At 35.6% G+C, this 17,831-nt stretch overlaps 2 protein-coding genes and 3 non-coding genes across 5 annotated transcripts; all 5 read left to right on the top strand.

Annotated features, from left to right (window-relative positions):
* The first annotated feature begins 5,629 nt into the window (after positions 1-5,629).
* rpl17 (ribosomal protein L17) lies at positions 5,630-7,703 on the top strand. Its single transcript, XM_055180620.2, has 7 exons — positions 5,630-5,694; positions 6,063-6,112; positions 6,189-6,229; positions 6,567-6,701; positions 6,890-6,988; positions 7,225-7,416; positions 7,623-7,703. Exons 2-7 carry the CDS (start codon positions 6,073-6,075, stop codon positions 7,668-7,670), a joined length of 555 nt encoding a protein of 184 aa, XP_055036595.1. The 5' UTR covers positions 5,630-5,694; positions 6,063-6,072; the 3' UTR covers positions 7,671-7,703.
* On the top strand, positions 6,413-6,480 carry LOC129424574 (small nucleolar RNA SNORD58). The gene has a single exon (XR_008638111.2). It is a non-coding gene; the product is annotated as a small nucleolar RNA SNORD58 (small nucleolar RNA).
* On the top strand, positions 6,749-6,815 carry LOC129424575 (small nucleolar RNA SNORD58). Its single transcript, XR_008638112.1, has one exon. It is a non-coding gene; the product is annotated as a small nucleolar RNA SNORD58 (small nucleolar RNA).
* On the top strand, positions 7,465-7,532 carry LOC129424576 (small nucleolar RNA SNORD58). The gene has a single exon (XR_008638113.1). It is a non-coding gene; the product is annotated as a small nucleolar RNA SNORD58 (small nucleolar RNA).
* Positions 7,704-10,477: 2,774 nt separating the features above from the next.
* Positions 10,478-13,895, top strand: nkx6.1 (NK6 homeobox 1). Its single transcript, XM_055180619.2, has 3 exons — positions 10,478-11,906; positions 12,092-12,264; positions 12,926-13,895. Exons 1-3 carry the CDS (start codon positions 11,357-11,359, stop codon positions 13,169-13,171), a joined length of 969 nt encoding a protein of 322 aa, XP_055036594.1. The 5' UTR covers positions 10,478-11,356; the 3' UTR covers positions 13,172-13,895.
* Positions 13,896-17,831: the final 3,936 nt, after the last annotated feature.

Genomic DNA, 17,831 nt, shown 5'->3' with positions numbered 1-17,831 from the left:
TAAGAATCCTTCCCCTCTAACTCATAGCCAACGCCCATCTTCTGCAGCACTGCAGTCTCTCCATCACCCAAACTCTCACCCCTCCTTTTGATCACTCTCTAGTTATCTGCAGTGAGGAGGAGGGAAAGAGAGAGAAGGAGAGAGAGAGAGAGAGAGAGGTGATGTGAGGAAGAGCACACCTCACTCTCTCGCTGCTGCAACACACCCTGCAGGCTGACGGGCCTGTAGTCCATCACAATTCATTTCGGTTACAGACACTTGGAAAGGTACTTGAAACATTTACACTGGAACCTAATTTACAACATTTGCACTCACTCAGTCAGTGACATTCACGACCGCTCTATTTCTAATGTTCATACTTAGGGCAATTTCACAGAAAGCGAGTTTTGAAAGCAATAATCCATTTTTCACTAATCATCCAGTTCGGTGGAACTGCCTGTTCAATACGAGTTCAAATAGGCTAATTGTTGTATCAATTGTCCTCTTAGTGAAAACTTGTTTTTATACTTCTAACAAACTATGTTTATTATAGATTCCCCTTGTCATGTTTGTCACTAATTTTATTGCACTATTGGTTTTTGTTTAAACCTATTTGATTTATTATTTTATGAAGTCATTTTGTGGCTGTAACTCAGCCAGAACTTTCTTTTGAAAGATTGACTTTAGTTCAATAAAAGTAATTATTATCATTATCGGTAACACTTTACAATAAGGTTCATTAGTTAACTACATTAGTTAAGATGAACTAATAATTAACTACTTGTACTGCATTTACTAATCTTTATTAATGTTAATTTCAACAATTACTTATACTTTATTAAAATCTTGTTAACGTTAGTAAATGCAATGTGAACTAACATGAACAAACAATTAGAAGCTTTTTCTATTAACTAACATTAACAAAGATTAATAAATAATGTAACAAATGTATTGCTCATGGTTTGTTCATGTTAGTTAATACATTAACTAATGTTAACTAATGAACCTTATTGTAAAGTGTTACCTCATTATCTAACTAATAATCACTCTAGAATTTCTAATCAGGCAGAGAATGTTAGTACCTATTTAAAGTTCTTTAAGCCATTGGGGTCCTACATTCTTTAAAATAAGGTCTCTATCAGCTGTGTCCCAAATGGGGGGGCAATTAAACTTATATTTCATTAATAAAATGACAAGGAAAATAAAAAACTACTCGCTTATTAAAGAGAAATAATGGTGTGTTTCCATTTTAAAATGTTGGGGAAAATTACACCTTTTTAAAGGAAAACAACACAGTTTTTCAATATTTTACTATGTTCTTACCTCAACTTAGACAAATTAATACATATCTTTTCTCAATGTGTGCACTTTTGGTCTTTGTGCAGCGCCTCGTGAATGTGTTAGCATTTAGCCTAGCCCCATTCATTCCTTAGGATCCAAACAGGGATGAATTTAGAAGCCACCAAACACTTCCATGTTTTCCCTATTTAAAGACTGTTACATGAGGAGTAGTCTCGCGTAGCCAGACCTTCAATACTGAAGGTCTGGTGTTTTTTGTTGCTTTTTCTGGACAAAGCCCGCCCATGAGCTGTTTGACCGACATGTCAAACAACCAATCACAGTTTGTTTCATCTAGCGTCACGTTTCGGACTCCCCACCATAACGAGCCGGCTTGCAACAAGTCAGTTATTGAAATAACCAGCCGCAACCAAATAGTATCTAAATAAACAACATTACTCACCATAGGACAACGTTGAGCACTTCATCAACAGCCACACCAATGAGACGATCCTGTTAAACGTCTGTTTGAAGCATATCTCTCCACTTTTTAACACATACAAGCAATTCAGGAGAACCAAACTTTTAAACTCCACTAACTGCTTTAAAGAAAACTCTTGGACGTCTTTTAGAGAGTCGATGCCGCGAACTATGCATATTTTTGAGAATCCAATGTTTAGCTGATCATGATAACTGCTCATTATTATCCACGTGAACACGACTGATTCTCTTCCTCAATGGAACGTCAGAGCTTTGTTTTCCAGGGACTGAAACTAATCGCGACACTCACGTCTCCTGGAAATCCGTTTTTTTCCAACCAATCAAAGACGACTTTAACATTCTCACAGGGTTTCCAGAAAAGTGTACGAAAAACATCAGACGTTCAGCCAACCGTTTGTGGGCGTGACGTCTGAGGCTGAGACTACATGAGGAGTTACACGAGTAAGTATGGTGGCACAAAACAAAACTTTTTTTGGAGCCATAGGAATGAATGAGGCTAGGCTAAATGCTAACACATTCAAAAAGCACTGTACAAAGATTAAAAGTGCACGCATTGAAAAAGATAAGTATGTATAAATTCATCTAAGTTGAGGTAAGAACATGGTAAAATATTGAAAAACGGTGGTGTTTTCCTTTAAGTGGGTTGCGAAATAAAAAGTTTGGGAACCCTTGCTTTAGAGTGTCCCATTTCTCATTTAATATGCTCATGGATGCCCTTATTGGTCGATATGTGCCCTTGATGCACACTAAATCTAAGCCTGCACCTGCGCGAGCTTTGCAGCAGACTTCTTTCCGACAGTCAAAGCGGTGTTACGTCACGAAAGTGCGGACTCGTAGTAAGAACCGGCGCGAGTGTTAAGGGTGCCATTTGGGATAAGGCCATTAAGGGTTCTTCACAGAAATAACATAGTCAGTAAAACCTTTCTTCACAACGTACCTTTTTTTTTATCAGAATGGTTCTGTGGATGTTAATGATTCTTTATCAAATCGCACACCCGGAAAATAACCTTTTAAGAACCTGTGAACCCAATTTAAGAGGCGGACCAAATTCATAATGACTTGCGGGGTGCATAATGTGTTCAGCACAATTCTTGTCACAGCTTTGTCTTGCATAATGTAATTAGTAAACAGAATATCTGAGAACTAAATTGAATCAACCTAAATGATAGAGAGCCATCAGTGGTGGAAAAATCCTAATGGAGATATGATTAGGAAAGATTGTTCAGTTCTTAGAAACTCCCAACAAAGATATTAGATTACTGAGATGCCCTATCTAAGAATTCTAAGAACTGAAGCATGTCACAAAAATGCTTTGGCATGTAAGGACACAATGTCCTGAGGATATGGGCAAGACCACTTTTTTATGAAATGTCAACAATATTAAGATATCCAATATGAAGTATATAGCCTTACTTTGTAAGACTGTATAGCACAGCAAAATAAACTATTAGATCAGCATTTCTACAACTGAATGAAAGGATTAATATAGTCTAGTCAGGTTTGGATCAATACATTGTTGTCGCACAGAACAAGTATGTGCAAGGCTAACAAATCTGCTGTAATGTAATGCTTGGTGCTCGTTGACCAGTCATAGCACCAAAATCAGATCTGAAGTGCTCTGGTGTTGTTCTCAAGGGGTGTTGTAATTCAACCTGTGAACTTCAGCAGATTTCCGGGCAGGATACAAGAGAATCAGTTCGATAAAATGCACATTGTCCCATTGGATATGCTGCGTCTTTGTAGGCACAAATGCAATTTAATGGGAACAACGTGACATTCTGCAGTGTGCTTTTTCAATTTTTGAAATATCCACTATCCTTCCCAATAAAAGCAAAAGAGCTGCATTGAGTCAAGTGTCTGAGTCTTGCTGCATTAAAGCATCCTGTATTCATTTCAGCAGAATTTCAGCATTTCTTTTCACACACATACACACAGAAAGAGAGAGCATTTTTCATCTTGACAGAAAACGTAGCTGCAATATTGAGATTTTTATTCTGGCTTCTCTAAGAATTTTTGAGTTCCTACAACAAGGCCTTGTGCCAAATAACTACTCGGACTCTCTGATGGATATTTGAAACATTGACTGAGCCATATTTGTGAATATTGGACGTTTCTCAGGCTGCATCCTCTGGAGGTCGCATATGCAGGCTGCATACGTCATCAATCCTGGTTTATTTCAGTTAACTGAGTATTACATCCGCATGTTATATTATAAGCATATTACAACAATTTATGACTGACTAAGTATAATAGAAAACTTTATAATTGTTAATATTCTGAAATAAGAATGTGACGTATGCAGCCTACATATGCAACCTCCGAAGGATGCAACTTGACGTTTGAGAAACGGCCATCCCAGCCAACAATTGTTGGTTTCCAGAACGTCCTGGGAACGTTAGCGTTTGGTTCCCAGAACGTTTAACAGATTCTCTAACGTTCCCTGCTGGTTCCCCAGGAAAGTTTTCTTGATGTCAATAGATTTAAAGGACGTCCTCCTCATAACCTTGAATGCGAATGTTTGGAAAACGTTGCGCTAACAGTCTGCAAGTTGCCTTAACGTTTTGATAACGTTCCCCTTACCTCATATTGATATGCCTGAGTGTAAATAATCAGACTAAAAAGCATATTTTAAACAGTGTTTATTTTCCAGAGATCATGAACTGGAGCTTATTTTTATAAATAAAAAAAAATACTTCAGCTTCACATATTGTATTTAACGTTAGATAACATTGTATTTCATATAGAAATAATGACTTCAACACAATATAGATGACTTAAAACAGATATTTATTGACAGATTAATAAATACTTTACAGATCTTACCACAGATACAACAATATCAAAAAGCTTCCTTACGTCATATTCTCAAATACGTGTAAAATGGATCGGAAATCATTAAAATATATTTTTTGCTCACATATTGTTAACGTTATGAAGAGAAAGATAAAATAATTTTCTGAAAATTAATTCGCTGAAATAATGTAGTTTCTGGGTAAAACAAAATGACAAAACATTTTATTAACTTTATCGGAGACTGCTTTCGGTATTTTATCTTGAGCTGCCATCTAGCGGTCCAAACGATGATAACAACTTTCTTTGCTTTGACACTGGCCGTTTGTCAATCCGAGGTCGGCAACCAGCCGAGATCGCATACGGGCTGCAATACGTCATCAAGCCTGGTTTATTTAAGTTAACTGAGCATTGCATTAGCAAGTCATAAGTATATTACAACTATGTACGCTTAACTAAGAATAATACTCAACGTCATAATTGTTAATATTTTGAAATAAGACAGTCTTGATGACGTATGCAGCCTGGAAATGCGACCTCTGGAGGCTGCAGCCTTCGGATTGAGAACGGCAAACTGTGTTGTTTTAAATAAATGTACTCACATGTTTTGTGTGCTGGTTATGCTATTTTAATGGACGTTAAATTAGATGTAAATATAATATAAACGCCAAGTTAACGTTTATCATATTGTATCATGATTATCAAAATTAACTTACTTAAACCATGAACCATAGATCCATGTACAATTTCACGATTATCTTTTCAAATTTCAGTAATCACTGTTTGCTCAGAATTTTTAAAAACATGTTAAATATTTATTTAATGAGGTAAAGAGTCAGTTGAGTGTAAAATTACATTTTTATTTGTATATTTATATTGTTGTGTTTGTTGCAGTAGGTGGCTCGAATAATCAGAGCTGTAAACTAAGTTGTTTTAATTTTTCGGTTCTCTTTCTGTTATTGCCATTTATATTTGTTTTGTTTTGTAGTGCATTTTTGTTTGCCTATAAAATAGTCAAACCATTTGGCGGCGCTATCACTTTCTCTGTATGCTTGTTGCTGCAGACGGCAGGCCGCGAAGAAGCCCGAGCTGATTTGATCTCCCAGAATGCTTTGCACTTCCTCTTCCCTTCCGCGGCCTGAGAACGTAAGTGTCCATATGAATCCCACAGTCTGTGCTCAAAATAATCCCCTTTGAATCTCTTTCATCATAACAATTTATGTTTTAAAATCACATCGATATGTTTATTTGAAATGTTTTTAATACTCTCCTAAAATATGGTTCGTCAATCTGGGCAGAATCGCTATATTTTGTTAGATGTTCAGTGATAGCCCGTGCGCTGCCATTTTCTAGTCACGGCATTGCAGTGCTTCTGTGTTTGCTACATATGTTCAAGAACTTGTAACTGTTTATTGGAACTGTTAATGGGGAGTTTTGAATGGAGTTTACTAACACTTTGCCGAGAATGGGCTTGTTTTCAAAGCGTTCTAACCACTTGTCGACGTACTCTGCAGATCTCTCAAAATGGTCCGCTACTCACTCGATCCAGAGAACCCGACTAAATGTAAGTTATCATGTCTGTTTTTAACATTACGATGTTGATGTTAAAACTGTAGTAAATTTTTAATTTCTCTTAACAGCATGCAAGTCGAGAGGCTCCAACCTTCGTGTTCACTTTAAGGTAAGACGCATTGCTCATGCCACTGTCATGGTAGATGGGTAACATTTGAAACATGTGATGCTTCTCTAAAGAAGTGGGGGTTAGATCCCATGTGCTCATATAATTTGAAAATATATATTTTATTGAAGGATAGGTGACGTGTGCAAGGGTTTCATTTTATGACCTGCAACATGTACACTGTGACTGCTATGATGACTTCTTAGGACACCTTTGGATAAATAATGAAAATAATTAAATATTTTCTGAGCAGTCATAGTTACATAGTTAATGTTTTGTAGACTGTTTCTTATGTAGATGTTATGCCTTCATCTAAATATTGTATGCTTTGTCTCTTAAGAACACCCGCGAGACAGCTCAGGCCATCAAAGGCATGCACATCCGCAAGGCTAACAAGTACCTGAAGGATGTTATGGTCCAGCACCAGTGCGTTCCTTTTCGCCGTTACAATGGTGGCGTTGGCCGTTGTGCTCAAGTGAGTAATTCATTATAAAACGACTCATTTAAAGCAGTTCGTCTGTGTTGCTATGATGACTTTCTTAGGACACCTTTGGAATTTAACATGAAAATACTACTTGGTCTGAGCAATGTGCAGATGCAATACAAGGGTCAGATTCATTTAGGCTCTACGGCTCACAATCAATGTAAAATTTTTGCTTTTAGGCCAAGCAGCATGGCTGGACCCAGGGACGCTGGCCCAAGAAAAGTGCAGAGTTCCTGCTTCACATGCTGAAGAATGCAGAAAGCAATGCTGAGCTCAAGGTATGTCCACGTCAACTGAACTTTGCTGGTCCGCGCACTAATCTTGAAGCTTAAAAATAAATTACAAATCAGCACCATTTCAACTTGTCAACTTTTTTTCTATCTGTCCCTTTTTTGTTTTGGATATGCACGTTCTTATCATTACCTACCTAATATATGCCCTAAATAAACTAGCACAAGTACAGTCTGACTGTTGTACGGTCCTGATTTTTTCCCCCCATATTGATATTTTGTAGGGTTTGGATGTGGACTCTCTGGTGATTGAGCACATCCAGGTGAACAAGGCCCCAAAGATGCGCAGGCGTACATATCGTGCGCACGGACGCATCAACCCTTACATGAGCTCCCCATGCCACATCGAAATGATCCTCACTGAGAAAGAACAGATCGTTCCCAAACCAGAGGAGGAGGTTTCTCAGAAGAAAAAGGTACGTTTGCACATGACCACCCAATGAAAGCTGTTTCGATTTACTTGGCTGTAATGATGACTACTTAGGACACCTTTGGATTAATGATGAAAAGAATTGAATGTTAACTGAGCAGCTGATGTGCTTTAGTTCATATTGAAGTTTTTGTCACAATAATTGTTTTTGGTGAGCACAATAACCATTGGTTGTGCTTGGCCTCTTTGCAGGTTTCCCAGAAGAAACTGAAGAAGCAGAAGCTTATGGCTCGGGAGTAAATGTAAATAAAGTCCATCATTCGTACTACACAATGACTCTGCTCCTTTTTGTATTTTCAGTTCTTATAGACCTTAAGGCATGTCTTGTCTTTAGGCATAATACTTGAGTAAGCTTGTTCTTTAAATAGAAAATTGGTCTGAAATGATTTCAGTATCTCTCAAACATAAGTTTATATGTTTGTAGGTAATGTTAGTAAAGTACACAAGATCATTTAATAGTTGCTTCTGATACAGAACGCAGCACTACAACCTGAAGCATTTGCTCAAAAATGGTTTACTAATAAGTATAATGCACAGTGCCAAATTTAAGGACAATTTAGTTTTATTCAGTTTTCAAATTCAAACTCTATTATAAGCCTGTGCCATAAAGGGATAGTTCACAGAAAAAACGGAAAAGTCTGTCATTTACTAATTTTCATGTTTTTTGTTTTTTCAAATTGATGAAGATATTTTGAAGACTGTGACCAAGCAGATCTGGGGCACCTTTAGAAAAACGATTGAAGTCTGTGGTGCCCCAGATCTGTTTGGAACTTTGGTTATTTACATTTTTCAAAATACCTTAATTGTGTTTGGCAGAATAGACATTTTTACAGGTTTAGAACAACTTGAAGATTTGTAAAGGATGACAGGACCCCCCAAAATGGTGGTAGTTCATTTTTGTTGAACTATTCTTAAACGTTGTGGTAAAAAAGAAATATTGCAAGATTATTAAAGATGTGGTCTTTGAACAGCATGTTTGAAATTAAATTGTTGATGCTTTTAATAATCAATTGCTAAGTTGTTGCAATTATAAAACATCTTGTTATTAGTTGGATAGTTTGGTTGGTACACCAGACTTATTTAGCAAAAAATGTGATTTTTTTTTCTGATTTGTGACACAAAAATATGCTGATAAAAGGTACATTTCAGTTTAAGTCGCTTTGGATAAACGCATCTACAAAATGCGTAAATGTAAAAAGTTTTGATGGTAATCATGCTATGTCACCAAGTTTTTGCACTTAAAGGTGACCTTGGGGAGATCAAAATATAAAAAGCATTCATGTCATTGCTAAAACTCTCACCAAATTAAACAGGGACAATAATATAATGCATTAAATTAAATTTTATGTGAACACTTTACAGTAAGGTTGTATTGGTAAACATTAGTAAATACATTAACAAGAGAAACAAACAATATTTTTTAACATGTTTATTCTTGTTTGTTAGTTGTACTCAAGTTATTTATGTTAATTCATGTTTCATTAATGTTAATTGTTACAACGCTTAATTTTATAAATGTATTAGTAAATGCCGAAATTAATATGTACTAAGATTAAAAAAAAATCTGCAAAAGTATTGTTCATCGTTAGTTCATGTTGGCTAATGCATTAACTAATTGTTAACAAATACAACTTTAAAGTGTTAACACTTTTACAATCCTCGCGGTGTTCTTTAAGCAAACGGAAAATAAATTAGTGCTAAAACTTGTAATAATGCTTAGTTTTAATGGATGGTTCACTTTAAAATGAAAATTCTGTCGTCATTTGCTCATCCTCATGTTCTAAACCTGTATGAATTTTTTTCTGATGAACACAAAAGAAGATATTTTGAGAAATTGTAAAGTTTACCAGGTAACACAAGGCAGATAGTGACCATTGACTTCCATAGTAGGAAAAACATATTTTGGAAGTATTGTGATAAATGATGATAAGCACACAGTTGACGGTTCCCATTAAATTCCATCATATTTTTTATACTTACTATGGACGTCTATGGTCACTATCTGCTGTGTTTACCATCATTTCTCGAAGTATCTTCTTTTGTGTTCATCAGAAAAAATAAATTTATGCGGGTTTGGAACGGAATGAGGATGAGTAAATGATGACAGAGTTTTCATTTTAAAGTGAACTTTCCCTTTAAGTGTGCTTACTATGAAGTGCACTGGCGTACTTTAAGCATACGCTAGAATTGCCACTAGAGGGCAATGTAGTACTATCAATCTTTCTGTGCGAACACGTAAAATAAATTGGGTCATTGAAGTCGACAAGTGCCTTATTTCTTAGAACAGGTTATTTTTTTGTAAGTTATACACGTATGGGTAAACAAATATAAAATGACATACTTATTTCATATAATTAAAAAATATATATAATGTGTTGTAAAGATGTGAGATCATAAACGATTCATATTGAAGTAATTTACAAAGATACAAATGGCCTTGTGTATAAAACTTGGTAGATTTTATTCTGTGCGCACGCTGTGCACATTTATTTTTTCTTACATGATATAGGCCTGCCTATATATTTTAGTTTTTATAAATTACGATATATGCGTGGAGAATGACATTTTATGCACATTTTGTGCGTGAAAACGTTTATCAGATACCAGTTAAGATGTTAGGTCGATATTAGCTATTTCAATCTTTGACCACAAGGTGCTACAACAGTTTTAATTTGGCTGCAAGCAGCTGGTTTCCTTTTAAATTGACTGTAGGACATTAAGACACGGCTATTGTTTTCCTATGGTTGTCTTGCACTTGTAGCCCATGATTTTTTCTCAGACTTAAGTTATTGATTGTTTAATCGGTTTTGTAAAGGAGGTAAATAGTACTTTATGCCCCAATTTTTTTAAGTAAGTGGGTAGCCTATACCCCATTCCATTAAATTAAGAAATATATACCCTGCACTACACCACTGCTTTAACCCACACTTTATAAACAATAGCTAAAGTAAATATTTCGCCAAATCTTAACTTGTAAACCGGTTAAAAAAAATAAAAAGAGAGGAAAGTTTAAATGGACATTGTTTTATTTCTAAAAAAAAAAAGAAATGCGGCGCGCCTTACGCCTGTACTAGGTAGGCTATAACTGTTGACGTAAAATAAAAATATTTGTTTAAACTTAATCATTCTATGATCGTATTTACTTTTCTTTCTTAAACTCCGCTGTTCATTGTGCATAAATTCTAACTATGAAGCTTTAAGCTCGATTTCTGGCCACCTCACATGAACAGCAGCTCATGCAGATGTCCCTTTATTTAAGAAATAGATCTCAAATTGACTAGATTGATTTTGTCCCCTTTTTGTATTTAATAGTGGGTCGGATGGCAGCTCTTTTAATGTGCAAATTAAAGCGGTGATAGAGAACCAATGAGGACAGACTCCTAAATTCAGTTCAGACACTCAGCTGACACAGGCTACGTCACCGCTGGGTTTACCCAATCACATCGGAATGAGCCCCTCTACTTTCGCGGACACACTCTCAAAGTTTTGACTTTTTGCTGCAAAAGACAGCAGGTTGATGAAAATGTTTTATTATCTTCCAGATCTTCACGTGAACTACCCGGAAAGACTGTCTTTTTATTTATAGATTTCCAAACACTGAATAGGCAGCTTTATTTTCTGGCTTTGAAGGGACGGTGCTCTGTAAGATCATGCAATATTTTTATGCTTTCCAAGATCTTAAAGAAGGGAATGGATTTTGCGAGAGGAAATGGGCATGAAGCTTCAGCACAACTGACTGGGAATTTTTAGAAAAAATAGCCTTTATTCTCTTAAGGCTTGAGGTTGCACTGTATTTTTTAAACTGCTTATCCATTTTTCTTTAATTTTTTGCGCTTATTTTCACGCTAACGAAACAAGCGTGTTTATTTAGATTTTGGTTGGCTTCAATTTATTTGCGAAATATTTAAAGTTGTAGTGTTTTGGTTATGTTAGCGGTGGGTCAAATGGACGGGTCTCGCCAGAGCGCTTTCCTACTCAACACCCCACCTTTAGCCGCTTTACACAGTATGACCGAAATGAAGACACCACTTTACCCAGCCTACCCGTTATCTTCCACTGCACCATCATCCACCTCACCGACTGCTACCTCCCCTAATCCAGGTGGAATCCCAGTTTCTTCCCCGGGAATCAAATCGTCAAGTGGACTTTCAACTTTCGTATCGCCTCATCACCAATGTGCGGTCGCCACACCTCACGGAATAAACGACATCCTGAGCAGACCCGCGGTGGTCGCCTCCGGAGCGGCGACTGCCGTCGCAGCATCCTCACCCGCTGGGATCTTGTCTGGACTGACCCGTTTCAGCAGCCTGAGTCCCCCACCTCCTCCGGGGCTGTATTTCAGCCCTGGTGCCGCGGCAGTGGCGGTAGCTCGCTATCCGAAACCTCTGACAGATCTTCCGGGCAGAACCCCAATATTCTGGCCTGGAGTTATGCAGAGCCCACACTGGAGAGACGCCAGATTTGCATGCTCCCCACGTAAGTAAACAATTTCATTTTGATTTTATTAAATAACTTTATGAAAGCTTGAATAATTACTTTATGCTTGTGCATTGATTATCCACCCCAGATATTACCTAATTATTATAACAGAAGGCTAACAATGGCAACAACAAATTACGGTGTAATAACGTTAATAAAAAAAATCAACCTTGCTCCCACAGATCAAAACTCAGTGCTGTTGGACAAAGATGGGAAAAGGAAACACACACGACCAACGTTTTCCGGGCAGCAAATTTTCGCTCTGGAAAAAACATTTGAGCAAACGAAATATTTAGCTGGACCAGAAAGAGCGCGCTTGGCCTACTCTTTAGGAATGACAGAGAGCCAAGTGAAGGTAAGACGTCACTTCAATTGTATTCAATTTATTACAATTGACTACGAGAGGGAAAAAATGTTGGACGTCTATTAATTTATGTACTGCAGCAAAAGTTAATTGGTGAAAAAAAAGCTAATGCATGGTAAATGTTTAATTATTACAGTTATTTATTTAATAAACAATTTACTTAATTCTTTTTTACTTAATTTACTTAAATGCACGTTAAATTCGTTCATTTTAGTAAATTTCTTTTTATTATAGGCCTATATTTCGGTATTCAAAGTTTAATTGTAATTTCTAAACTGTAACTTCTTGTAACTTAAGATGTAATTTCTGTCTCAAAATAAAATCTTACATTTCACGAAACACGTAGATTTTTAGTTCTACAAAAATTATGATATAAGCATGTGGAATTTTATATCGTAGCCTATCTATTTTATTCTCCCATGTGGAGGTTAATTGATGTTGCTAAGCAATCACTTGAAGCTTTCTTTATTATTTTGACATAACATTTGGCCAGGAAAAATACTATAGCTGACAATGTTTTTAAGCACTATTTTTTATTACGTTTATTGTAGACTAATACAGGCCTTCCATATACCTAATTTAATTATGTTTGATCAGTTTCTTTTTTTCTTTGTGAATTAAACTAAGTTGTGTCTCATTTTCAAATGTAAAGGTTTGGTTTCAAAATCGAAGAACAAAATGGAGAAAGCGGCACGCGGCTGAAATGGCAACGGCGAAGAAAAAACAAGATTCAGAGACCGAAAGGCTTAAAGGGGCCTCGGAAAATGAAGAAGACGACGACGATTACAACAAACCTTTAGACCCAAACTCAGACGATGAGAAAATAACTCAGTTACTGAAAAAACACAAGCCAAACTCAGCTCTTATAATTCACACGTCGGAAAACGAAAGCTCGTAAAATGGAAACGGGAAATGGGTTGTCATTTGAGACGAAATTTCTCAAGAGGTGTCAAAATGATGTAGGCTACTGTTTTTCACTAAGTTTGAGCTCTGGTTTGAATGGAAGGATGTGAATCAGAGGAATATGCACTATCGGTGGAGCTGAACGTGCATCAGTGTCTGGAACAGACACGTTTCATCATAAAGACAACGGTACTTTTTTGTAAATTAACTGCGTGAGTTGTATCTCATAGGAATTATATAACTGTGAATATTTATGTGTAAAATATTTTGAATAGCAAACATGGCAAAATTCGTTCACACTGCTTCAGTTTAATTTTGGTTCAGGCTTTGTAATTTGTATTCTCATATAATTAATTTGTTTAAGTTGCTTATCATCCTGAGCTAAATTTAGGATGGACGTAAGCCTCATTGGCCCTTAAAATAATCAACCACGAAAATATAGAATAATTTCAGAATTTACCATTAATAGGAAAAGACATCCGAGCGTCATGTACAGCCTAATTTTAGGCTCAAAGAATTGATCTGGCCATAACAAGTGTAAATAAACACCTAACCATATATTGTAATATAATGCAGTGTTCGTCTCCCAATGTTAGGATGTTCCTTTAATTTTTTCACGATTAATTTATGATATTTTACGTTTGTAACAGTGTTTGAATCCTGCAAAATGCGCCTTGCAGGTTCCTGTGTATTGCACTTTTATTTAATAAAATGTTAAACGTATGAAATATTTTTTCCCATTTTGTTATTCATTAAGTGGCTTATATATTTTGTAAATTTTTACAAAGCTGTCAGGCAATAATACATATACTTACTGATTATTAATCAATCAGTTAGAAGCTTCAGTAGGAAGTTTACTTTAATCTATAATACAGTTAGAGTTCGACAGCAATTATTCATATTATCCAAAATATTTATTTTGTGTGTGTCATTATTATTTTTTATTATTATCTGACCTATAGTTGTTTTTAATATTATGCATAATAACACCATCTTATACTTTAATTTTATTAACAATTTAATAATGACTCAATTTAAGCATGTTCTATAATATTTAAAAGTATCCATGTGAACACATTTTACTCAATTTTATGTTAAAGATCCCCTTAACTTGGACAATTTCACTCTCTCTATAAGCTGTGAACTTTCAAAGTTGCTCTCATTCGATCACTGAGACACGCGGCCGGTGAAAAGGTCATATTGGAATAACGGACAGGATCATGAATGAGGAAAATCGTTTCGGTGGTCTTAAGTTGATTTTAGGAATAAGCAAAACGCGTCACAGCTTCAATGTGTCAGCTGATTTGCGCGATTAGATCACTGTGTTCTTTGGAAATCACTCAACCGATTTGTTCTCAACAAGCGGACAGAAAATTTAATTTATAAGGTGAGAGTGGAGAGGACAAATCATGCTCATAGTATGAACTTTCAGAAAACATAACGTGTTGCTGAAATAGATGTTTTTGAAGGGCACCGAAACCACATGGCTTCTCCACAGGTTGCCTTACCTAAACGAACTGTGATTTTTGGTGACCAACAACATTATAGGTTACATTCATCTTTGAGGATAAGCGTATACATAAAAAATAAAGCTACACTTTTTCATATTTTATATACATTTCTTTTATACAAATTACATTCTTATCTCTACGGTCTATATCAATTCAACACATTCTGAAATGTTTTTATTTTTTCATTAAAATAAGAAGGTTTTGATGCAGAAGTGAAGAAATTAATATGTGTTTGCCAAAATAACTAAAATAATAGAAATAATCATGAGGTAGGGCAATCCTTAGCTTTGCAGTTTTTTTTACTCTATTTTAATATTATCGAATTGAAAAAAGCGATAAACCTCTTTCGTGCACTGGACGCTGTTGTGCCTATAGTGTGGCTTAAAGCATACAAAAATATTTGCGACTGAAATACGTATTTGGGGCTGAATTTGGTTATGGTACGATACAATTAGCTTACAGCCTGGTAATAATATTGAACATTATTATAATTGTAAGGTATTTTACTAAATAGTAGAATGGGTAATAATTTAGTGCGCAATAGAATTCGATGTGATTAATTACGTTATCCGTTTATTTAGTTATACGTTATTTTGAATTCGAATTCTGAGCATATAAAAACAGAATTGCTGTTAAGTCATAATAGTTTTTGTGACGTGTACATTAACAAATCTGGGAACACACATGCAATTAGTAAAATGCTCGTTTATGAGTGGTCACATTTTGAAAATGATAATCCAGTAGGATATGCAATCCATTTTGTTTTACGTTGTATTTCGAATTAATATCTATCCATTAGATCAACATTTTATAAGTTTTTTTTTTAAATATTAAAAATGTATATTTTAAATATCAACCAAGGTCAGTCACCCGTACATACGTTTTCCGTTGATATTGTACAATTTGTACAATATTAATAACGTGATGATTGAAACATCCTTTCAAATTGTGAGTAATCATTTATATTGGCACATGTTTCCACCTGACTGCACATGCAGTTGTATTTTTGATTTTTTATTCGTCAGTGGTTGCGTCTATGAAACGGCGTTTCCCAGCGGGATTTTGGCTTTTCAATTTAATCATAACAGAAAGAAGAGACGTTTTCCAAGAGAGAAATTCATTATTTATTTGACTTATTTTATATATCAGTTCAATGGTTCGTCCCGTTTTACAAATCCAGCAGGTTTTGTTTTTATTGCATTTCTTATTATTATCTTGGGCTCAATCACTGACGATTTTCTTCAGCTTGTCAAACTCTAATGAATCTCTCCTTATTTGGCTACATATGTAGGCCAACGACCTGATGTCAATAAGGTATCAAATTACTGTTGAGTGAGAGCTTAATGAAGTCATCTGCAATAATTAATCTTTGATTGCTTCAAATTAAAATACATTCATGAATATGCTCATTAACTCTGTTACTGTACAAAGCCATTTCATATGAGAGCATCATGATATGAGCTAATACAAAGAAATACCAATGCTCATGAGACTGACAATTAGTAAAAGTGAACATATCAACATTTATTTATAAAAGAAAAGAAGTCTTAAAACTTCACAGTTTCAGCAATACCACAACATGCATGGATTCCTTAGACATAGGGCAATAATATTATACCAACATATATTTATATTCTAATGCCTAAAAGACAGTATCATTATATAACATGCACTATATAAATGCTGAACTTACAAAAAATAACTTTACTTTATGTGGTAACATGGAGTTAAGGTCAACAATTGTATTTAACATGACTAAATTAATTTGACTTTGAGGTTATACAAACAAAATATTTTTTAAGCATTAAATGAAGTACAAAAAACACTGCAAATTTACTTTATGATGTTAAGAAATGTAGCAGATTTTCCGTATTCATCTTTCCCAAGATTAACCTAAAATTCAATAAGAAGTCAATATGGTCAGCTGATTATGCATGAATGCTGTGGGGGAGCTCAATGGATACAATGATTAAGTGAACAAAAACCATTCCACCTGTAGACCAGTTTTTATTATGGGCTATATTAAATTCAGCCATTTGCATTCGCCACACAGTAGAGAGCAGCTAAACTAGAAATAGATAGACCTGGCTCTCCAAGCTTGCTTGTTTCCTGATCTGGGTAGAATTATGATCCATCACCAAGGTCCAGGTGTGGTGAACATGACGTCTATTTCTCAAGGGAGAAATGTTAGCATCTGCTGTGTGCCTGCTGATCTCGTGTTGTAACTGCACTGTTCCAGGAACAGTGTTGTGGCTGCAGCTGGCCACATGATCCTGGGTCAGTGTTACTCTTTCATCAGACACTTGTTGGAAGTGAGGTTAATTAGTTGAGAAATAACACTTAGATGACATGCATGGGCTGGGTGGTTTATCACAGTTATTTAAATACCTGTGAAAGCATAAACACATTTAAACACATGCAAACGCTTATAATTAAAGATAACCCAGCAAGCAGTGGCCATCATTTCACAGTTTAGGTTAACTAGACCTAATATAGCCTGGCTATGACAACTCACTTATGGCCAAAATAAACAAGAGTTTGGGTACATGTCGTTTTTTGCCAGAATAGCTTGCAAGATGTACTATGATATTCCATCATGTAAGCAAAGTCAAGAGTGTTTAGTTTCATTTATTTATTTTATATCATTAAATTTTGGGCTATGGTTTGACATCTATTAAATTTTCACTAACAGCCCAAAATGTGCCATGTTTTAGCCTAGACATCTAGGCTGTTTTTTGACAACTATTAAAATTTTTTTTTATGCAAAATTGCTTGCTGGTTATACGTTTTATGGCTACATAAAAGGTAGGATAAATAGGATAAATAATACCACCAACGGATCTCATATTTAATGCCGTTCCAATGAGCGCTGACAATGTTTTTTCCCAGTACTACATATCTTCGTAAATGGCACTTGGTATGATATCATTTGACATTTAGTGATGTGACTAATTCACTAATATTGTGTGTTTTGGATAAAGAACCCCATTGATGTGCTCTCAGTTGAACATGTACTACAAGAGATTACATATAAGACTATGTCACAAGAGGCTGCTGTCGCAAAGAATGAATGCTAGCTTACATGTGCCTAAGGCCTTATCTCTGTCTCAACCATTTGGAGAGCCCTGATAAAGAGCACCTTGG

Source organism: Misgurnus anguillicaudatus, chromosome 9 (genome assembly GCF_027580225.2).
Source record: "Misgurnus anguillicaudatus chromosome 9, ASM2758022v2, whole genome shotgun sequence".
Taxonomy (NCBI): domain Eukaryota; kingdom Metazoa; phylum Chordata; class Actinopteri; order Cypriniformes; family Cobitidae; genus Misgurnus; species Misgurnus anguillicaudatus.
This window is presented reverse-complemented; position numbering and strand designations above follow the sequence as displayed.

Excerpts from the sequence above, each read along its gene's own strand:
- rpl17 (XM_055180620.2), top strand. The coding sequence starts at position 6,073 with ATGGTCCGCTACTCACTCGATCCAGAGAACCCGACTAAAT. Across the intron at positions 6,113-6,188 it reads TCCAGAGAACCCGACTAAAT|CATGCAAGTCGAGAGGCTCC; the intron begins GTAAGTTATCAT and ends TTCTCTTAACAG. Across the intron at positions 7,417-7,622 it reads AGGTTTCTCAGAAGAAAAAG|GTTTCCCAGAAGAAACTGAA; the intron begins GTACGTTTGCAC and ends GCCTCTTTGCAG.
- nkx6.1 (XM_055180619.2), top strand. The coding sequence starts at position 11,357 with ATGTTAGCGGTGGGTCAAATGGACGGGTCTCGCCAGAGCGCTTTCCTA. Across the intron at positions 11,907-12,091 it reads CAGATTTGCATGCTCCCCAC|ATCAAAACTCAGTGCTGTTG; the intron begins GTAAGTAAACAA and ends TTGCTCCCACAG. Across the intron at positions 12,265-12,925 it reads TGACAGAGAGCCAAGTGAAG|GTTTGGTTTCAAAATCGAAG; the intron begins GTAAGACGTCAC and ends TCAAATGTAAAG.